The sequence below is a fragment of the Coenobita brevimanus genome, chromosome 26 (genome assembly GCF_032717465.1).
Source record: "Coenobita brevimanus isolate Jiangsu-jjx chromosome 26, ASM3271746v2, whole genome shotgun sequence".
NCBI classification, from domain to species: domain Eukaryota; kingdom Metazoa; phylum Arthropoda; class Malacostraca; order Decapoda; family Coenobitidae; genus Coenobita; species Coenobita brevimanus.
Window position 1 is genome coordinate 39,714,007 of NC_136979.1, and position 23,447 is coordinate 39,737,453.

The window sequence follows — 23,447 nt, forward strand, 5'->3', positions numbered from 1 at the left end:
TGGCAGGAGAGGGGATTATGTTAAGTTGGGGGTAGGTCTCCATAAGTCAGAATAATATATATATATATATATATATATATATATATATATATATATATATATATATATATATATATATATATATATATATATATTATGGAGAGGGGGTTATGTTAAGTTGGGGGTAGGTCTCCATAAGTCAGAATAATATATATATATACATATATATATATATATATATATATATATATATATATATATATATATATATATATATATATCCATCATCCAAACCTATGTTGCCCATTGAGGAGCGTAGGAGCCCGGGGCTAGACAAGTTGTTCCGGACATTTAAGATGAGAGTGACCAGCCTCGCTCATCTCTGAGTGGCATTATGTGAGCAATAAAATCCCAACCATCCCTGGGATATAAACCTGTAAAGGCTCAATCCGATTGGAGCACCATACTTACCCACTAAGCCAGCAGGCCCCATAATTTGGTTATATGGTTACCACCCAGCGCAGTAAATGGTTTCCTGGTGTACAGGGAACCATTTGGCTTGTCACTCGGTGTAGAGTCTCCCAAAGGCAGAAGGAAGAGGAAATAATGAAGGAAATAAAGACAGAAGAGGAAAGAAGGAAGAGAGGAAAGGGCAGACACCCGAGAGCAGCACTACTGTACATCGAGTGAGTGGATGGTGGGCGCCCCCACCTGCCACATATATATATATATATATATATATATATATATATATATATCGTTTCATTTTTAAAGGCTCCAACATGCTTGCCTGTGTCGGTCTTGGTCACCTAATGGCGGCTCTCCACGCTGCAAAATCCATTGCAGCCTCCCTGTTCAGTCCCCCAACCCTGAGGTCACACTCAATGACCTCGTCCCATGTCTTTCTCGGTCTACCCCTCACAACCCCACCCCCAATATTAACACTTCTCACCTTCCTCACCCAATTATCATCCCCCATCCTCTCCACATGTCCAAACCATCTCAATCTACCTCTCCTCATCACAACACCAATACACTCCAGTCCCATCCTACCTCTCAACTCTTCCATCGTAAATCCAGCCCCTCCAGGCCTTGGACGCAGGGACGCACTGCACATCCACCTAATCATTGTCATTTCTGTACGTCTGAGCCGGCGAATATCTTCCTCCTTTACTGCCCAGGTCTCACTACCATACAGCATTACACTCCTAACACATGCTGCATACAAAGACCCCTTAGCACATAGGGAAAGTCCTCTCAATGTCAGGAAAGGCAAGAGCTCTCTGAACTTCTTCCAACCACATCTCACCCTAGCCACAGAGCTAGCTCCAGCCCTACCTCCAGCACACAACATGTCTCCCAAATAACAAAGCTCTTCCACACACTCAAGAGATTCACCAGCAAGTTCAATCCTTTCACGTCTGACAATCTCCACCTGCTCACCCTGAAACGCCGCACACATAAAATCAGCATTATCTCGCAGTCTACCTCTGATACCACTACATCTCTTATGCACCCATTTATCGCAAACACCGCACAAGATAGAATTACTTCCCACACCCTTGTGGCAAACTGCACATGGCCACTCTCCCTCGTCTTTGACAGCACCGCCACCAACCCTAGATATCATCACTTTTGTTTTATCTGGATTTACCCTTAAGTCCTTGTGCCCCATACCATCTCTCCACATCCTAAACCTTTCCTCTGCCTCCCTTTCGTTCTCTGCAATCAACACCAAATCAGCAGCATACAACAACTCCCACTGGAGTCCATTTCTGAAGTCACGTGAAAGGGCTATACACACACACACACACACACACACACACTGAAGAATGAAGATTACTAGAATCGTGTGATATTAACAGTAATAAAAGGCAAGAATGTTCTCGTACTGCAAGAGGTAGAAACCTGGGTAATAAAATTTGAGTAATAAAGAGAGTGCTGAAAACGCTACAAGTGTAAGCGAGGCGGCCGAGAGAAATTCGTTTGCTGGGTCTCTCTCTCTCTCTCTCTCTCTCTCTCTCTGTCTTATGTATATATATACTGTATATTTGTCATCGTACTACAAGAGGTAAAAACATGGGTAATAAAATCAGAGTAATAGAGAGAGTGCTGAAAACGCTACAAGAGTAAGGCCCCAGTCACACTGCAGGTACAACTTAATGCAAACCACCCGCGACCTGCAAGTCGTGGGTGGTTTTGGTGAGGTTTATGACCGGTCTTCATATGAATCAGTCTAGCCGCAGGTTTATCGTGCTGCATGAAAAACCTCCCCACGACCACCGATGTCGTGGCACAGAAGCCGCCCGGTGGGCGGCTGGACTGCGTCTGGCCGGCTTACACACTGCCACTGGTCGGCAACACCTGATTTTTAAGCGGTGGTTGCCATCCGGAAGGAGGCCGGTCGCCGCCCGCTCTGTGCGATGGCCGTCTGCACTCCTTCAAGGCAACGACTGGACTGCAGCGGCCGCCATCCAGCCGGCGATTGGTTGAGCAACAGGTGGTGGGCTGGACCGAGACCAGCCACGGATTGGCCGGCGGCTGGTCTCGGTCTAGTGGTCGCAGTCTGAACTGCAACAGGACGCGGACCAGCCGCAGTCTGCTGGCGGCCTGCCAATGACCAGCCGGCCACCCGTCGGTGTCTTGACCTGTGTGTACCTGGCCATGGTCGCCGTTCGGCCACCCACTGGACGGACACTGGATGACCACCAGTCGCCAATCGGTGGCGCGACTGCTCGGAGACCTCCGTGGTTGGGAACTGGTCTCAGGATTTTCAGGTTTGCGACAGTTCGTGCCTGCAGTGTGACTGGGGCTTAAGTGAGGCGTCCGAAAGAGATTAGTTTGCTGGATTCTCTCTCTTTCTGTCTCTCTCTAACACACACACACACACACACACACACACACACACACACACACACACACACGGGTGCCGGGCAATACACAATGGATCACAAATGGGGGCAATACAAGGGGGAACAGAGAACACTACACAGGGGTCGAGTATGAACACTACACAGGGGATACAGAGGCCTGGGGTTGAGGACACATTGGTGGGGGTGGGGGTTATTATGGTAGACAGGGGCACTACACTCTGGACAAGGGGAGGAGGGTTTCACACAGGGTCTGTAGCACTGGAGATTGTATGGGAGTGTTGCACAGCGTAAGTTGGGTCGCTGGCGGGTGCTAGAGGTGCGCCCAAGGCTACGTCACAGGTAGACACAGTGACAGCCCAGTGTGGGTGGAGGGCCGTCAGGGGTGCGTTCCCGGTAGAGGCATATTCAGGAGTCTGGGTCTTGCTGGAGGACGGTGTGGTGGACGCCTCTTCCTGGTGGGGACCTTGGGAGTGTGATGGCCCTCTGGACTGGGGCCGAACAGGGGTAAGAGGCGCACGGCACTGTGCCTGCCTTTGGCTGTAGTGGGAGTCCTGGGGATGGGTCCTGGCTGGTCCGGGCCCAGGGTTGTCTGCAGGGCGCCTCTCGATGTTCAGAGGCTGTGGTCTTGCCGGGAGGAAGAGGCCTTCAGGGGTTGGCTGCGGCCGCTCGCCTTGGGGGAGTCCGTCAGCTGCTGGGGGCATCGAGAGTTAGGCTGCAGGGACAGGACACCTAGGCTCGTGGTGGGTCGTCACAGGTACTCTCCAATGGGTGCCCTGCTGTGGAGCAGTCTCTACCCTTTATAGGGGAGGGGGAGCAGGAGAGGCATCCCACTTGGCCTCTGGAGGGGTGGACTAAGCAAGAGACAGTGCCCTCGTAGGAAGCCTCCGTGATAGTGGAGGAGGGACGACCGGTGGCCTGCCCTTCAACCTGGCAGGCCTGACAGTCGCTGCCAAATCTCCACTCCAGGGCAGAGAAAAGAGGTACAGAGGACACTCCTTCCGCCTGGTAGGTCCGAGGGACACTACGCAGGCTTCCTCCCGGGGTAGTGGTTGAGGGAGATCTGGTAGACACTCCCTCGGGCTGACAGATTCTGGGGACACTGCCGGGGGACCACTCTTCCCAGGTACAGTAGGAGGGGAAACCCCAGCGGGCTTTCTGCCTTCTGCGACAGGTCCGGTGGACTCTACCTCCCTCCTGCTATCGGGGGAAAAGTGTAGCTGGGGGACAGCCGGCGGTCTCTCCCCCCAGTGGCAGATCTGGTGGACACTACCACGGGCCCACTGCCCTCCTGGGGACTGCAGATGAAGGTCGTCTGGCTGACGGTCCGAGACACCTGTTCCCAAAGGTGGGTGGCAGAAGGAGAAGATCCAGTGGACACTCCTCTTACAGTAGATCCGGTGGATGCTACTGTGCCACTGCTCCGCTGAGGTAACGTAGGTCTTTGAGTTCTGGTGGTTGCTCTTCCTCTTGTGGAGGCAGGTCCGGTGGACATTGCTACCAAGGGCCTACTTGGGACTGCCAAAGGGCAAGTCCCACCCCGATTCTGATGAGCGCTATCCCTGTCAGAGGGTAATGAACCTGGTCAGTGCACTTCCCCTGGGTCTGGCCGAGTGGAAGAGGGGCATAAGGTCACGGGGGAGATGAGTCGGTGTAGCGCAGGACACCTGTAAGCCTCCCTGTGGCCTCCTCTTGGAGTGGGTGTCACCTTCCCATGTCCTCCTCCTGGGTGGTGGTGTTGGAGTCACTCCGTCAGGTGGGTATTTGAGTACTCATAAACTTTTACCTGAATGTGTTTTGATTGGTTTTGAGAATTTAACATTTCAAATGTGCCAAAACCATCTGGTAATTTTTGAAAGGCCCCGTTTTTATATTAATCCATCCAAATAACTATATATAATATTTTATTTGGGTCAGCTGTCGTCAAACAGTTATTGTAACCCTCATAATGATAATATTTTAAAATGCATTATTAATAATGAATGCATTTGGACAACCAATCAGCTGCCAGCTTTCAAAAACTTAAGACTCGTCTTTTCTCATAGTTCTTCCTAGTGACTATGTATTTTTGCCTGTACTTCATCTCCCCCTGTCCTTCCCTTCCCATGTGCTTCCCCAACCCCTGGCCTTCCCTCCTTGTATGCTTGGCCCTCCCCCTTTTGTACTCTCTTTTAATTCTCCAATCCTCCTCTTTTCCCCCCATTCCCCATGTACTCTCTCTTCTGCACTCTCTGGCATTCCCCTACTGTACTCCCCTTCTCATTTTATCCTCTTCCCTTTTGCTCTTTTTTTGTTATTCCCCCTCGACTGTCCTCGCTCACTCCGTTATCTTACTCCCATGTACCCACTCATCCACCTCTGTACTCTTTCCTGTACCTCTCCTCTGTCAGTCTTCCATCCCTCTCCCCCTCCCGATGTACTGTACTTGCTCCCCTTCTCATCCCACTCCCCTCACGCCCAGATAAAGATCTGCCCATTTCCGGGACCGTAATCACAGCGTTCTATTTTCATGTCCTTGCTGAATTGGCTCCATTGATACCTGTTTTGATATCACCCTTTATGCTCACCAACACCTTAAGCTTTTGTGTGATAAGGAGATGGATATGTACATAAATATATGTTACGTATTCCAGTTTGACAGAGATCTGTTGGTAATGGAACCAAATTACCAAATTGCTATGATCATCACACACAGCCATCAGATATTACACTTATCCAATATCATGAATTGGATTTGGATCACAAGACACTTTAGACGTAGATTTTTTTTTTTTTTTTTTTTTTTTTTTTTTTTAACAGATGTTCGAGAAGGAGACTGTGGTGGAGAATTAGAGCAGTACAGTAAATAGACAATGTGAGAAAACTCAGAAGGGACTGTAATAACTGTTGTGCTTATGTTTCTATTTTAATTATATTGTTCTTATTCTCATAGCAACATGAATCATTTGTGTTTTGCTAATTCGTTTGTCCTGTTTGAATATCCGGTGTTATATTTCTTAAAAGACTGTGGTTTCTAGGTTCGAGTCCATATACTGTACAGAGTGAAAGTTTCTGGTAATGTATGCTACCATTCTTTCGTCTGTCGTTCCCATTGTTCAGCACCTTTTATATCCTCTCATTTAAGTAATAACCTCATCGCTGTATTAAGTCATGCATTAACACAAATTAAATAGGTAGCATTGTATGTATTGACGGGGTTAATTCAGATTCTACTGTAATCCCATCCCTGGTCAAATGAAGTTGTTAGGGGGTAACATCATAAAATGATCTTGTACTGTAAGGCTTCATCATCATCATCACCCATATTCTCACTTTATAAAGTGGTAATGAAGATGGAATGAGGTGACTGAGTGGAGAGAAAAAAAAAATCTAATATTATTATTATTATTATTTTTTTTTTCATTTTCCTTTGTTTCCCCCCAGGAATTGCGTGCTGCATTTGAGGATGAGGGCAAGAAGGTGAAGCAAGGGCGATTGCTGCTGACCATGGCTGTACCAGCTGGTCAGAACTACATTGACAAGGGCTATGATGTCCCCTCCCTCTCAAGGTACAGTACTCAGTCTCGCCATTCTCATAAATACGGTACTAGAGTTGTATGAGGTTAGGAGGAGGATACAATATATGCAAGGCAGAGACAGTGAAATAGAAAGTGGTGGTAGTGCATGGGTTTGGTGTAAGTTTGTTTATTTGATTCTTGCAGACAGACATTAATATGTGAGCATAAACCCACAACCTCAGCAACAGTCATTGGGGCTTGAACCCATGTCAAGAGCATCCCTCAAACATGGGGCCAGTACCAAGTTAACTAAGTTACCATGTTGCCCATGCACACATCTCCCTCTCAAGCTCCCCCTCCATTCCATGAGGCAATAGCATAATTAATACTTTCACTCCCATGGTTGTACAGTATTAGGGTATTTTATTCAGGCTGCATCTAGACCATTTTAATCAGCTGAGAGGATTTCTAGCAGTCCAAGGGTTAATCAAGATCATTTTAAGCCCTTTGACCACTACCATTCCTTGCAGTTTAACAAAGACATTTTGTGGTAGTCTGAGTAAAACATTGTACAGTATCCATAGAAGGCAGAAATGTCAAGAGGAGCCTGATCATCTTTCTATTAATAATGCCTTAATTGCCCATCAGGAGAATAGGGACCACGGGTCAGACAACTTCGTCCAGATATTAAAGATAAGTGACCAGTTGCAACTCCTGAACAGTATTTGAGCAGTCCTTTGAATATAAACACTTTGAGTTGCATCTGGTTGGAGTGTCCTTACCTCTTAGACCACCATGTGACCATTTGTCTTATTTCTTCATGTAGAGTCACAGCTGAAGGTAACAGTATATCTTTGCATTTTCCATGCAGTAGCTGGTGTAGATTGGGGAAACAGCATCATAGGTAGCACTGGCACTTTCATAGGCAATTTTTCTATAAAGTACTTGCAGTGTAATGAATAAAAAAAAGAATGTCAGCAAAGGGGACAGCAGGAATTTTTTATTTATTTATTTATTTTTATTTATTAGTTAACTGTGCAGTTAGAACATTTGAATTTCCCATCCTTTGTCAAGTTGCACTACATGTATTTTGCTGGTCATGTTCATTAGTTCTCTCAGTTTTCCCTCTTCATTGTCACTTGTTCATGTTTTGCATTCCCCACAGAGACCTGGACTTCTTCAACATTTTGAACTATGACTACCATAGTGCCTATGAGCCCTCCGTCAACCACCACGCTGCTCTCATGCCAGCACCAGGCACCTCAGAGTATGCTTGGAATGCCCAGCTCAATGTGGTATGTGCTATGTTTTGTCCGCAATCTTTTGGCACCTCTCAGGCCTGGTGGGATAGTAAGTCTGATGGTTGTTGAACTTACTTGTACTCAGATAAACCCTTCAGGCAGATGGCTTTCAGTATTTTGTATTTTCATCTCACTTTAACCAGACAGTATTTTTTGGCATACAGATGAGTTTATGAACTGGAGGGATTAGATGTCCTCATTAACCCTGTCACTGCTGGACATCTTTTCAAAGTGGAGTATAATCTTTGGAGGTACTAGAAATAAGATAGTACACCATCAAAGTGAAGGGGTTAGAACCAGCTTGTAATTATTGTCATAAAATTTATTACTTTTTAGCTTCATTACATGTTTATTGATGATTGTCACCATGCCTTTTTTTTTTTTTTTTTTTTTTTTTTTTTTTTACTCCGGCTGCGGATATTCCTCCATTACAATTTTGTATTTATCTTCGCTTTTCCTTCTGTGCTGAAACACAGTTATGTAGACTATGGTTTTTAGTACAGTACAATATGGTCATATATTTCTCAATATTTTATACAGTATGTTACTAATGTCAGCTTTATCACCTTAAATTTTTAAGTCACCTTGTCCATATTCAGATATTACTGTATTGTAATTAATAGACTTATGTGCACTTCATGTAACACAGCTGGTAGCTTGATTTGTTACCTGCATGCTTCATATTTTCTCTTTCCTACACACTTTACCTTTTCTTTGTTCTGTTGCAATATTTCTGAGTTCGTTTCACTACCTTTTAGTACACGAATACAGTACAGGGTATAGTCACTGGAACTATTGCTGTGTATTACATTCTCTTACCTCTTCTCTCCTCTCCTATTTTTCTACCCCTTGTCCTTTCCATCTTGTTTGCCCATCCATTTATTCATTATCCAGGGTGGTTGGGATTTGTTGCTCACATAATGCCACTCAGGGATGGGCAAGGCTGGACACTCTCATCATAAATGTCAGGTCCAATTTGCCTAGCCCCGGGCTCCTGTGCTCCTCATGGGGCAGCACAGGATTAGGTGATGAATGAGTAAATGTTAAAATCAGGTGCATTCCCATGCCTTTTAATCCCTTCCTTACATCTCAGGACTGGACAGTGAAATACTACATCTCACTGGGGGCACAGAAGGACAAACTTGTGATAGGTATACCAACATATGGCCGCTCTTACACACTCCTCGATGGCAACTTCACTGACTTTGGAGCCTCAGCTGATGGTCCTGGAGAGCAGGGGAAATATACTAGAGAGAAGGGGTTTATGGCATTCTATGAGGTGAGTTCTGAAAAAGTTGAACTGTAGCTACTCTGTCCACTATAGCTTGGCCTAAAATTGCCATCTCTTCATGTTGAATGCCGAGGTGTTTAGCAATTAGCACAGGTATGTGCTAATCACAAAAATATTGTTATGGAAAAGATGGAGAGCCATAGTATTATCCTGTTTTGCCACTGAGCTACAAGAAATAAGCTGCAAAGTGATAGAAGTCTCGGCCAAGTTAAAGTTGATAATCTCTGGTGACAATATGTTGAGCTCCTAACTTGTTCCCTGACATTAGCAATAACAGTGAACTGGAAAACTTTGGATACATGTATAGTATATATATATATATATATATATATATATGTATATTTGTAGTAGGTGGTGGTGACCATCATCCACTCACTTGATGTAGTGCTGCCTGCTTCTTCCTTAGCCTTTATCATTCGTTTTCTGTGCCTGTCCTCCTCTCTTCCTATTTCTCCCATCTTTCCTGTCACTTCTTATTGCTGTTCTTTCCTTTACAGGTGGCTTTACATTGAGTGACAAGCCAAATGGTTTCCTGTAAGCCAAGAAACCATTTACAACGCTGGGTGGTAACCATTAAACCAAACCATACGTGCTCCCTACGTGTCAACAAGTGGGTTGGTGGAGGGTTAATGCCCCTCCCCGTAAAACAAATAACTCAAAGTCAAATGGCCACCCCTTACGGGATTATGGCGTCTGGCGATAGATAGATATATATATATATATATATATATATATATCAGTCTGTCTATCTATCTATCTATCCATGTCTGTCTGTCTATATATATACATTCTCTCTCTCTCTCTCTCTCTCTCTCTCTCTCTCTCTCTCTCTCTCTATATATATATAATATATATATATATATATATATATATATATATAATAATATATATATATATATAGTAAACCCTTCATAAGTTGCACTATATGGGGCTGTAGGGTAGTTCAGTTTACCAAATTTTCCAACTAACCAGAAGTAATTGAAAAAAATATATATATATATATATATATATATATAATATATATATATATTACCCCCCATTAGTTGCAAATCATAAATGATTACTTGTTTATTAACTCTAAACTAAATAATCATTTATAAAGCAATAAAAATAAACTAAACACAATTTGGTTTATATCATGCGCTAGACTAGGATAGTAGGTTGCATTGCTGGAGAGGTTCAGCAGTCACTTAATAACGTAAAGATCTGCACTTATTTACGGTACTTCACTTTACAATCAATTAAACTAAAATGTAACACACATTGGGTCTGGTTAGTACTTGGATGGGTGACCGCCTGGGAACACCAGATGCTGTTGGCATCCCTACGTGTCAAGTGGGGTTGGTGGAGGATTAGTGCCCCTCCCTGTAAAACAATTAACTCTAAGCCCTTGGCCACCCCGTCTGGGATACATGGCATCTGGCAATGAATGAATGAATGAATGTAACACTTGGAATATAATGAACTATCATGTAGCACTTGGAATATAAGAAACCAAAATGTAGCACTTGGAATATGAGAAACTAAAATGTAACCTTTTGAATAAACACTAAGTCACACCTCAGTCAGAGTTCGAATTACTGGATATTCCACCTTCTGCAGAGTCAGCTTACTGAAGTTTTATTTTCAGTCTGTCTCACCATGTAACTCCACATTCTTCTCTCAAATAACTCATTTCCACTGCTCTCACTCCTGACTTGTGTCCTTCCAACGTGGTTCAAGCTTCACTTCCTTATGATACCAGCTCTAATGTATGGAAGTGAAGCTTGGACCATGTTGGAAGAACACAGGTCAAGAGTGAGAGCAGTGGAAATGAGTTGCTTGAGAGGGGCATGTGGAGTTACATGGTGAGACAGACTGACAAATGAGGAAGTGAAGGAACGTTGTGGTGTGGATGTGGATGTGATGGGAAGCGTTAGGAGAAATAAATTGAGGTGGTTTGGCCATGTGGAGAGGATGAAGAACAAGCAACTAATGAGGAGGGTGTATGTGATTGAAGTGGAGGGGAGGAGAGGGAGTGGGAGGCCAAGGATGAGATGGAGGGAAGGAGTGGAGAGGTATATGAGAGAGGGGGGTGTGAGCTGGAAGCAGTGTAGTGAAATGGCAGGGGACCGGGCAACATGGAGGCGATTTGTTTGAGACCGTGGTCACCCCTTACGGGATTAAGGCATCTGGCAGTTGATAGGTAGACAGATATATACAGTATATATACAGAGCACGAGAGAATATTTTTTAGTTCGTTACAGTTGTTTCAGTAAACTCTTTGCCTTTTATCAATGTCTTAAGGTATTTTATGCTGGCTAACACAAGATGATTTTGTTCAGCTGGAGACTTCTGGCAGTCAGGAGATTGAAAAAACTGATCTAACCCTTCATCAGCTAGAAATTCCCTCAGCAGAGTACAACTGTGTTGTGGTCTAGATTTAGCATAAATTAATTATTCAGGCTCATCCATGATGGTGGAAGAATGAATTCGTTATTCAGTTTTGTAACCCATGTTTAGGAGATTAACAATTCTTTTTATGACTTTGATTCAGGTGTGTGAAAATATTGCTTCCAATGGATGGCAAGTGAAGAAGCCAAACCCGCGTCGAATTGGACCATATGCCTTCAGTGGTAATCAGTGGGTTGGCTATGATGATGAAAAGATTGTTTCAAGGAAGGTAAGGGCATCAGCAGATTTAAAAGTACAGTTTGGGAAATAAAAATTCACCGAATTCAGTATTTCACATGTTTTACTTCTCACTTTCCTCTCCTGTTTAGTATTCCTAAACTGTCGGGGAGCTTTGTATGGTTCACTTTTCATGCATGATTTTGTGGCAGGGAAGCTAAAGGTGTCCTGAGATTTATATATTCAGATGGAGACAAAAGTTTGCCTTGTACATCACCTTTTCTCCCCCCTAATACCTGCTGGCTAATATTTCTGAGTTGAGAGAGGCTTGGTATGCTCTCTCTTCACAGAAGGTTTTCTTTGTTGTCACATCAGGAAGGAAAGCGATGGATATGCTCTAAGTGTGAGCAAAGTACAGTTCATTATTGTAGTAGGCTTCCCCCCCCCCCCACCCTCCCAACTCACTCTTAATCTTAGCAACAGTTGATGATAGTTGCAGTGTGTAGTTGCTTCGCATTTGAGGCAGTCTGCCTAATTAACTTGTTTTGTTAATTGTATTTCACTTTTCCATTAAGCTGGAATTTTCCTCTTACTTAGCCATTTCCAAAGTAATGATGACTCCCACCCCTCAGCTATCATCCAGTAGCATTAATCTCTGGTATTTACGATAATCTTTGATTCTGTCCATAACAGGAACATTCTGAAGCACTGTTTTCTTATAACCTTTCTGACAGGTTCATTGTACGTCCCGTCAGTGACTGAAACCTCTTTCAGATGCCACGTGGTCCTTCTTTCAGATATGATGAAACCTTTTCCCGAGCAAATTCTTAAATGTCTTCAACTGAGATTGTTATTATTTTATTTACTTACTCTAGTCCTTATGCTGACTGTTTCCTAGTCCTCACACTGGCTGTTTCATACCTTTTAATCACTAATTTACATTCCAGTTAAAGATGTTGTTGGATAATTTTGTGCACAATTTTTTATTGATTTATGATACTTAACTGTGCTCAGTGACTATTCCTTCATGCTGGTACATATACAGGTATACCCTGGTTTAATGATGCAGTTGGTTAGGTAAAAACCCATTGTTAGGCAGGGTATCATATACCGGGGTAGTTTTAACATGTAAAGTAATGGGATGCGTTTTTCAGCCTTGGGTTACCTCCTCAGCCAAGTCCAAAACTCACCCAAGTGAGCCCAAAAACAAGTTTAAAGCCAAGCTAAATGGCCTAACAGCTGTAAAAAAAAAAAACTAAGCTAAGCCTAACACCTGTAAATAACTCACTAAAACCAACAAATAAAATCTGAAAAGCATCAAATATGTCTGGAAAAATCAAACTTAGTAAACTGTACCCCAAAATGACAATGTTCACCCCATCTGTGGCTAAAACATATTGATCAGAATCTAAAAACTATTTATAAATCAACCTGAACACACAATTTTAGTCTGAAATATCATCAAAATCGATTAAAAAAGAATTAAAACCCCTCGTTAAACCTGGGTTTGACTATCGTTAGGCGGGGTATGGTGGTATTTCTACCCCCATCATTAAGCCGGGGTATTACATCTAGGGTTATCGTATATCGAGGTATTACTGTATTGCCACACTATACCTAAGCAGTTCTCCCCAACCCTAACACCAGGCTGAGTATGTACGAGAGAATGGACTAGGTGGCATCATGTACTGGAGTTTGGATAATGATGACTTCAGGGGGATTTGCAATGGGGAGCAGTACCCATTGGTGGAAGCTGGCAAGAAGGCACTCTTTGGTGGTGATGACTCTCGTGCTAATGAGGCCAGGGACATCCAGAGTGCATCCTCCACCACTCCAGGGTAAGTTGGCAAACATTGGTTGACTCACATATTTGATAATTCACTACATTCATTTTCTCCATACAAGCAGTCCTGATTATGTTGCTTGTATTAACTTCATTTTTTTAGTTATTTATTTATTTTGCTATTAGATCCATGAAGTTAATTTATTAGTTTTCCTAATTTTTAGCACCAGTTTAAAAAGTGATAATTTAAAACATATTCCAGACTTATAATGAGGACTGTCTGTGCTGTACAGTATTAGTTGCAGAGCAAGTGGACATATGCAGACATACATGTCTTTCTGTCTTTTCAGTGTTCGAAGTAGATAAAACAAAGCAAAATAATTGTCTGAGTACTATAATGAATGTTTATGAATTCACTTGGACTGAGTTCAGTGATAGCTTGCATGGTCTTATATATAGTGCCAGATATGATTCCATCCAGTCAGTAGATATCCAGTTTTTCAGAAATGTTGGTATTCAGACTCGTTAAATTGCTCACACTTATTTACTGTATAGTACTGTATTTTTGTTATTGCTAGTAGATTCAAATTTTCACACACATGTACAGTGTAGGTCACATATACAGTATTCAGCATACACCTCTTTACATTGGTTTCCATTTTATGCTGATTTTGTCCCAAAAGTTTAGTATCTCTTATGAACTGATTTATTACCCATCTATTGCCATATTGTTAATGAAAGCCAAAACAGGAAATGAAAGTGGATTATTGAACACCTGTCAGATGTGCTGATGTCTAACCTAGATTTTAAGTGTTTCATAAGACTTTGAGAACAAAGTAGAATAGAGCAGTGTTCTCATCAGGAAAGAGCTTTCATGTGTTGCACATCTACAACCCTCAAGAGAAGTAGTGTATTCACATGTTTGACTACATGGTTTGATGAATGCCTCTTTCTGATAATAAAATCATAGTCCATCGGTGTACTGAATAAGAGAGTTGGTGACATTTCGTTTTTAAAAAATTAAATTGGTGGCTACATTCAGGTGGGCCTGTACAGCAGCATGTGTTCTCACATGTACACATCCATCTATCAGAAGTTACTGTTTTTCTCAGTGAGAGAGCCCTGCAAAGCATCAGTAGACATACCTTAGATTTGATTCAGGGTCTCTTGAAAAGTCTAGATCCAAAAAAGGCATTGGGTGAATCTTAGCTTTCATACTACTGTATTTACCAAGGCAAGGGTTCCAGTTGAAGGCAATGTAATATATTCCAAACATTCTAATCCCACAGAACAGATTTCTAGTGGTGACAGTGGCGAAACTCCTTTCAGTGTGTTTGATATTTTTTATTTATTTATTTTTTTTTCTAAGCCACTGTACCTGACCTATGAACATGAGCACTGTATTCTCAAGCATGATATTGGCTGAAAAACCTCATCAGATGTGTTGGGTGACACTAAATAAGGGTTAATTTTCAGGTAGACACTTTCAGGTATGTCTGAATGCCTTGCGGGGTTGGATGAATGCAGATTGGTCTGAGGTTGTACAAAAGCTGGATTTTATTTTTTTGTTTTGTTTTAATCTGCTGAATCTCTGCCTTGCACCGGTATGAAATTTCAAAATTATTAAGGGATGCTTTTGGGCTCTTACAAAGAATGATGAACAAATATACAAATACAGCCAATAACATTATGGCAGTTAGATGGATTTTTAACATGTCATTAAAGGATATGTTACAATGTAGAGTTGAGAGGTTGGCTGCATCTACAAGATGCCGTGAAGTGTTATGTTGGGGGTAGCTGAGAAGGTCAAGATACAGAGAGGAGACTTGGGAAAAATGTTGTATGAAGAGATGTGTGAGTGTGGTTGGAAGGAGAACGAGATTCCATCATAAGAAAGCAGAGATGGTGACAAGAGAAGCAATATAGGGCTTCTAGTCTTATAAAGGAGACACTGTAGTAGCAGATACTTCAGCTTGGAGAGCTGCGATAAGGTGAGTCACAGCTGACACATGTAAAGTTGGACAAATCTGTATAAAATGTTGATGAATATGAGGAGGAGAGAATGGAGCAAAGGTCCAATGATATGTATATAAAGTTTTTTGTAGTTCTTTAAAGTGTAGGGACAAGAGAAGCAATATAGGGCTTCTAGTCTTATTAAGGAGACACTGTAGTAGCAGATACTTCAGCATGGAGAGCTGCGATAAGGTGAGTCACAGCTGACACATGTAAAGTTGGACAAATCTGTATAAAATGCTGATGAATATGAGGAGGAGAGAATGGAGCAAAGGTCCAGTGGTATGTATATAAAGTTTATTGTAGTTCTTTAAAGTGTAGGAACAGTACACCATCGTTACTTACAGTTTTGCACAACTAGTAGACTAAGGTAAACATGCTTCCCTATGTATTACATTGCCTACTGATCTAGTGCTTTTGAATGTGACAGTTGATAAAATATCTATTTTGATTACATGTAGTGTTTGGTGCTTGTAATTTATTTGCAACTAGGGTAGATGAATTGTGTGTACATATTAATGTACCGCACAGTAATGTCTCGTTATATTAGACTGACTGGAGGAAAATCCAATATGATAAAATGTAAAGCCTGAAATAAGTATTAACCATAGCAGAATTAGTATTCACTATAACAATTTTTCTTGATATGTCATACCACATTATCCAAAAATGTCCGACACCTAAGTGCAGGTATGAGATATTATAAAGTAAGATATGACTAATACAATGCTGGACTCAGTACTTCATTACTTTTACCGGAAGAAGTGTGTATGCTTGTAAAAGGAGTTGATATAACTAATAAAACCAAAAGGTATGGTTCAACATTAGCTACCTTAGACTTTACCAATTTATATCAGGTCAAGTCTTATGGTAAAGAAAATTTAAGTTTAAGATGTTGGGTAAAAGTGAAAGTCCAAAATAGCAAGGCTTTATTGTACTCCAGTTGAAGTCTACAGTGGTCTAAAGAAAAAGATATGATTTTTCATGTTTATGAAGTAATGATATGTAACATTTAACTTTTAGTGTAATGTCTTTCTCTAATATACTTCAGTTTGATACTGTATTTGATTATCTTTCAGCCGAGCCTTCTCAGCAGTATACCTGTGTTGTAGTACTGTTCACAAATCTATTGTAGTGTTTCATTACCTGTACAGCCATTATTTTGATTCCTAGCACATTTCCATTGCTCAGCACTCTTAATGCACCAGTTATATTCACTTAAAGCATACAGTACTATACGGTATTTAATGCCTACATTCGGTAGTATGTATGACGAAATATAAAGCTGTGATACAAGCTATTACATAAATAACATGCCTTAATATCCTAATGCAGTGAAATACCTGTGACACAACAAAAATTAATCCTTCATAATACAGCCAACACAAGATGTGAACCTTGACTCAAATACTGTCGACACAAGGATTGAATCCTCGATTTGAAAACAGCCAACACAAGGAGTGAACCATGACGTAGGGTATGAACTACCAGAACGTGTTGACACTAGACACAATGACACATTTGCCCATCACATTATTTAGCACAGCATTACTTTGGCAGACACTTAAACTCCAGTCAAGTGTTACACCATATTTGAGTTTTTTACAGGCAGTTGTTGTTATAAGTCATAAATATGTTCCATATCTCTCTCTCTCTCTCTCTCTCTCTCTCTCTCTAGTAATATCTTGATATACGATACCCGAGATCAGATACCCTGGCTTAATGATGTGGGTAGAAACACCATCATACCCCGCCTGACGATTGCCAACCCCCGGTTTAACGCTGGGTTTTGATTTTTTTACCGATTTTGATTATATTTTATACTAAAATTGTGTGATTAGGTTGATTTATAAACTGTTTTTAGACTTAGATCAATGTGTTTTTGCCATAGATGGGGTGAACATTGTCATTTTAGGGTACAGTTTACCAAGCTTGATTTTTTCCCAGACATATTCGAAAATTTTCAGATTTTATTTGTTGGTTTTAGTAAGTTATGTACAGTGTTAGGCTTAGCTTAGCTTCCTTGAAAGGTATTAGGCCATTTAGTTTGGCTTTAAACTTGTTTTTGGGCTCATTTGGGTGGGTTTTGGGCTTGGGTTGGGGGGACACCCAAGGCTGGTAAACATTCCACATTACTGTACTTTACATGTTAAAACTAACCCAGTATACGACACCCCGCTTAGCAATGGGGTTTTACCTAACCAATTACATCGTTAAACGGGGGTATGCCTGTACACAGGCAAACCCTGATATATGATATCCTTGTATGCAATACCCCGGATTAGTGACGGGGGTAGAAATACCACCCTACCCCGCCAAGCAATGGCCGAGCCACGGTTTAATAATGGGTCCTTCGATTTTTCGTCCGGGAGTGATGGGCCAAAAGTTTCAATCATGCGCTTTTCTGTGGCCAGCTGAACCTGCCAGGATATGCAGAAATGCTCTTGCAGCCCCCACACCCATCGCTTACCCTGTGCGCACCTATATCGTTCTTCTCACACCGGCCATCTCTGAGTGAGGAACTCCCTTACATTCGCCTACCCCACTTCGTGTTGCATCACCAACATTACACAAGCTGCTGTCGTACTGCATCATAACCATGTCCCAGCAGTGCTGTGAGTAGGGCAGTGATACTAATCATGTGTGGATTGTGATTTTGTGTGACTTTTGGCCTAAATAAGTGATCATGTCTGGTAAGGGTGCTGCATGTGTTGGGGCTAGTGAGTTATTAACAGATGTTAGGCATAGGTTAGCTTCTTTTACAGGTGTTAGGCCATTTAGATTGGCTTTAATTTTTTTTTTTTTTTTTTTTTTTTTTTTGTTGGGGGGGAAACACAAGGCTCAAAAACACATCCCTGTACTGTACTTTACACATTAAATTTGCCCCGGTATTTTACTTAACCAGCTGCATCATTAAACCGGGGTTTGCCTCTGTATGTATTTACCTATTTGTATTTACCTATTTGTAGTATACGGGAATTGAGCAATGCTCGTGTTGTCCTGTCTCCATATCCACATTTATCAAGTCTACCTTTACACACATGAATGTTTTTCTCATGCACCACCTCTTTGTCTAAGTCGTTTCAAATATTTAAGAATATACCTAATTGTGATATACACGGAATGTACTATGCTCGTGGGTTTCCGTCGCTGTTTCTCAATAAGTCGAATTTAACTTTAAACTCGTTTAAGTTTTTAGACTGGACGATCTCTTTGTCCAGGCTATTCCATAAGTCTATACTTCTGTAAGGAAAGCTATATTTCTTGATATCCTTCAAGCAGCTTGACTTTTTCAATTTCATTCCATGTCCTCTTGTTGCTCTCTTATCCCATACAAACAGATCTTCTTTGTCAATTTTATCTACTCCCACCATGGTCCTGAACACCGCAATCATGTCTCCCCTCTTTCTCCTTTCCTCTAACGAAGGCAAATCCAGTTTTTCCAGCCTCTCTCTGTATGACAGGTCTGTCAGACTGGGGACCATCTTGGTTGCTGTTCTTTGTATTCTCTCAATCTTGTTTATATCTTTCTTTTTGTGTGGGGACCACACTACCGCTGCATATTCTAACCTGGGGCGGATCATGGCCACTATCAATTTTTTCATCATTTCCTCATCCATATAATGAAATGCTACTCTTATGTTAGTCAAGAGCTTATAAGTCTCTCCAACTATCTTGTTAATGTGCTTTTCTGGTGACAAACTATCTTGGACCAGCACTCCCAAATCTTTCTCTTCTCTCCTTTTTGTGATTAATTCATTACCCAAAAAATAATTCAGTGATGGTCTCCTGGTACTTTTACCCATTTCCAATATTTTACATTTCTTTACATTAAATTTCATTTCCCATGTCCGGCTCCAATTGTGTATCCTATCCAAATCCTCCTGCAGTATTTTACAATCCTCCTCAACCTCTATCTTCCTCAAGATCTTTACATCATCAGCAAACAGACTCGCATAACTGTTCACTCCATCTACCATATCATTTACGTAAATCAGGAACATTACTGGCGCCAACACTGAGCCTTGAGGGACTCCACTTGTTACTTCCCTCCATCCAGACATCTTTTCCTTTATTACTGTCCTCATTTGTCTGTCTCTCAAAAAGTCTCTCATCCATTCCAGAAGTTTCCCCTTTAGTCCTCCTATATATTCTAGTTTCCACATTAGTCTCTTATGAGGTACCTTGTCAAAGGCCTTCTCTAAGTCTAAGTACACACAATCCACCCAACCATCTCTCTCCTGTACCACATCAATCGCTCTTGAGTAAAAGCTCAACAAGTTTGAAACACATGACCTTCCACTTCTGAATCCAAACTGACATTCAGGCAAAATATTCACCTCTTCCAGATATTTTATCCATCTGTCTTTCAGGATTCTCTCACACAATTTTGCGACCATGCTGGTTAGAGACACTGGTCTATAATTCAGGGGTTCTTCCCTGTTTCCTCCCTTGTAAATTGGTACCACATTTGCCCTCTTCCATTCTTTTGGCACTTTCCCCTCTTCCAGTGAGCATACAATTAAGCTGTGAATTTTATCCACCAGTTGTTCTCTGCATTCCTTCAGTACCCAATTAGAAATTCCATCAGGTCCTGGGGCTTTCCTTACATCTTGAGTTTCCAGTAATTTATACACTTCCTGCACCTCCACTTTTATATCTTTCATCACCGGAACATTTCTAATCACTCCCTCCCCTTCCACAAGCTCCTTTTCTTTAGTGAAAACTGACTGGAAACGTTTGTTCATTATTTCTGCTTGCATTGCCGCATCCTTAAAGACCTCTCCATCTACTTTCAGCTTGATGATTCCTTCCTTTTGTTTCAGTTTGCCATTAACAAATCTATAAAACAGTTTGGGTTCATCCTTGCATTTGTCAATTATACCTTTTTCAAAATTCCTTTCTTCTTCCCTACGTATTCTTGTGTATTCGTTTCTTGTTCTTTTATATTCTTCCTTTGTTCTGTCGTTACCTCTCTTTCTCCAATTGTTCCACGCCTTATCTCTCTCTTTTTTGGCTATCATACACCTTCTATTAAACCACTCCTTTTTCCTGTTTTCTTTCCCTCTTACCCTTGGTACAAATTTTTCCACTCCCAAATTATAGAGGTCTAGAAAGATATCCCACTTCCTCTGTATCTCTCTTGTTTCTCTGAATTTTCTCCAATCCGCATTTTCAAAAAGTTTCTCAATCCTGTAAAATTTGCTTTGCCAAAGTTGTATCTTCCCTGTCTATGAAGCTCGTCTCTTGGCTCGACGTTTCCTATTAACATCTGGAACTCAATGACCACGTGATCACTTTTTCCCAAAGGACAGAGATATTCCAATGATTCTATTACATCGGGTTCTTTGGTGAACAGTAAATCTAACCTTGCTGGTGTGTCCTCACCTCGAAACCGTGTCTCTTCTTTGACCCACTGCGTCATCACATTATTCATTATTATATTTAATAACATAGTACCCCACAAATCCTCGCCACCTCCCGAGTACCATTCCTCCCAGTTCACCTCTTTACAATTAAAGTCACCCACCAAAATTATATTATTGCTTTTCTCAATTATTTTTTGCAAGTAGCTAGCCATATCTGACAACATCTCATGGTATTCGTCATCCTTCCATGCTCTCGTCTTTGGGGGAACATACACTACCGCCATATCTCTCTTAACATTCTCTCCAGTTTCTAATTTCATATATATCACTTCAGCCCTGCCTTCTCCCATTTCCACAGTATCTACATTTATGTTGTTCTTCACTGCTATCATCACTCCTCCTCCCTTTTTTTCTTTCCTGTCTTTTCTCCACAGTTTGTATTTGCCATCTCCCAAATGAACATCAATATCTTCTCTTAATTTGGTCTCTACAAGGCACATGACATCAGGTTCATGTTCTCTCAAGAAATCATTAATTTCGATCCTTGTCGATATGAAACCATCAACATTAGTATATATCACCTTCAAATTATTTTTGACATTATTAATACCCTCTTCTCTCCTACTCTCTGTCCGTACCACTTCTTCAACTTCTGATCTTTCACAACCATCCCCCCTAGTTTCCTTCACTTCTATTTCCTTAAATACCATTTCCTTACTTTCATATCCAATACTCTCCAAAAAAAAAGTATTACGTTCTTCCTCTGTCCTCTTATCATTTTTTTCCTTTACTTCTTCCTTTAATGATTTTAAAACTTCTCTTTCTTCTTCATTCAGATCTTTTCTTATTATAATATTTTCCATCCCCCGCCTCTTTGCTTAATTTCCAGGTCACTTTAAGTATCTCATTTATTACACTTTCTGATGTAAACTTGACTCTCATTGGTCTTGTTTCCCCTTTCTTATAAGGCCCTATCCTCCTTACTTCCTCAATTTCTTTTACCCACTTGTCTCCTTCGGGGTCAATCTTGCCTAATATTCCTCTCACCATGTTCGTGTCTTTCTCGAGTCTTGCGAACCTAACCTTTTCTTCCTCTTCCCTGTTTCCAAATACTACCACACATCTGTTCCTTTCTACAGTTTCTCTCACTATTTTCTCTTTTTTCTTCAGTATTTTCACTACATTTTCTTCCATTTCTTTCTTGTTCATTTCCCTTTCTTCCTGGATGATCTCTCTTAAGCTGACCACTTCTTTCTGTTCTTCTTCTACGTGTGCCCACTTTGCCTTCTGTTCTTCTAGTACATTACTCACCTTCTCCGTTTTATTAGTACTCTCTTCAAGTTTCCTCCTCAGTTCAACATTCTCCCTCTTCAAATTCTTAATCTCTTCATTGGCTGTTTCGTTGGACTGGATTAGACTCTGTATGGTGGTTTCCGTATTTCCTGACACATCCTTTATCACTAGATTCTCTACTTTTTTTTCGAGTTCACTAATCCTCATAATTAATGTTTTCACCAGGTCCATGACATTAGTATTAGCATCAAATCCTTGAAATTCCATTCCCTCCTTGTTTACATTTTCGGCCATCTTTAACGTACCGGTAAAGTACCTAAACAGCTGTTACCGAATAAGCCACAAACATTCATGTATACTATTGCCAACAAATCTTTACATTTTTGGTAGTCTACCAACTTTCATTATTTTAAATTTAAAGAAAGACCCTAGGAGACAGGACAGACAAAATTCCTGAAACTACTCAAGGTTAGGAGCGATGCCTGGGACGACCTCTCTCTCCGGCTGCTCGTGTGTGTGTGTGTGTGTATATATATATATATATATATATATATATATATATATATATATATATACTGTATAAATATACAGGTACAGTATATCTGTACTTAGATATACGATACCTCTAGATGTATACCCCAGCTTAATGATGGGGGTAGAAATAGCACCATACCCTGCTTATCGATGGCCAAACCTCAGTTTAACGATGGGTTTTGATTTTGTTACTGATTTTGATGGTAGGCTAAAATTGTGTTTAGGTTGATTTATAAACTGTTGTTAAACTTCAATTAATGTGTTTTAGCCATAGGTGGGTTGAACATTGTCATTTTGGGGTACAGCTGACTAAGCTTGATTTTCTCCAGACATATTTGACAATTTTCAGATATTATTTTTTGGTTTTAGTGAGTTTTTTACAGGTGTTAGGCTTAGTTTAGCTTTTTTTTTTACAGCTGTTAGGCCATTTAGATTGGTTTTAAACTTGTTTTTGAACTCATTTGGGTGGGTTTAGGACTTGGTTGGGGGGAAACTCAAGGCAAAAAACGCATCCCTAAACAGTGAGTCTTCGATATATGAAAGGGATAGGGACCAAAAAAAAACTTTCGTAGTTTGAAATTTCGTATATTGGAACGATTTTCCCCATTGAAATACAGGTATACATATAAATGGGGGGATGCGTCCCAGGACCCCCTCGTACCCCCCACCTAAACTTTACCCCCTCCCCCATTTTGAAGTAAGCAATACCTATACACAGTTGTAGAGAAGGAGGTGGCCATATTCTTGTACATCTCCTTTTTCTTCATCACAGTCCTAATGGTGGAAGCTGCAAGGCCTAAAGCCTGCCCAATCTCCGAGACTCCCTGCCCCTCCTCTTGGGGTCCTATAATTTCCAATTTCCTTTCCAGAGTTAGAGTACGGTGCTGCTGCTACTTTGCAGCGGGCT

At 41.3% G+C, this 23,447-nt stretch overlaps 1 protein-coding gene across 1 annotated transcript in view; it reads left to right on the forward strand.

Annotated features, from left to right (window-relative positions):
• Cht6 (Chitinase 6) overlaps window positions 1-23,447 on the forward strand; it is a 204,870-nt gene that overhangs the window by 125,553 nt on the left and 55,870 nt on the right. The window contains exons 5-9 of the mRNA XM_080267986.1: window positions 6,273-6,397; window positions 7,512-7,641; window positions 8,741-8,926; window positions 11,475-11,600; window positions 13,196-13,386. Coding sequence (XP_080124112.1) covers window positions 6,273-6,397; window positions 7,512-7,641; window positions 8,741-8,926; window positions 11,475-11,600; window positions 13,196-13,386 — 758 coding nt within the window. The remainder of the gene's footprint in view (window positions 1-6,272; window positions 6,398-7,511; window positions 7,642-8,740; window positions 8,927-11,474; window positions 11,601-13,195; window positions 13,387-23,447) is intronic.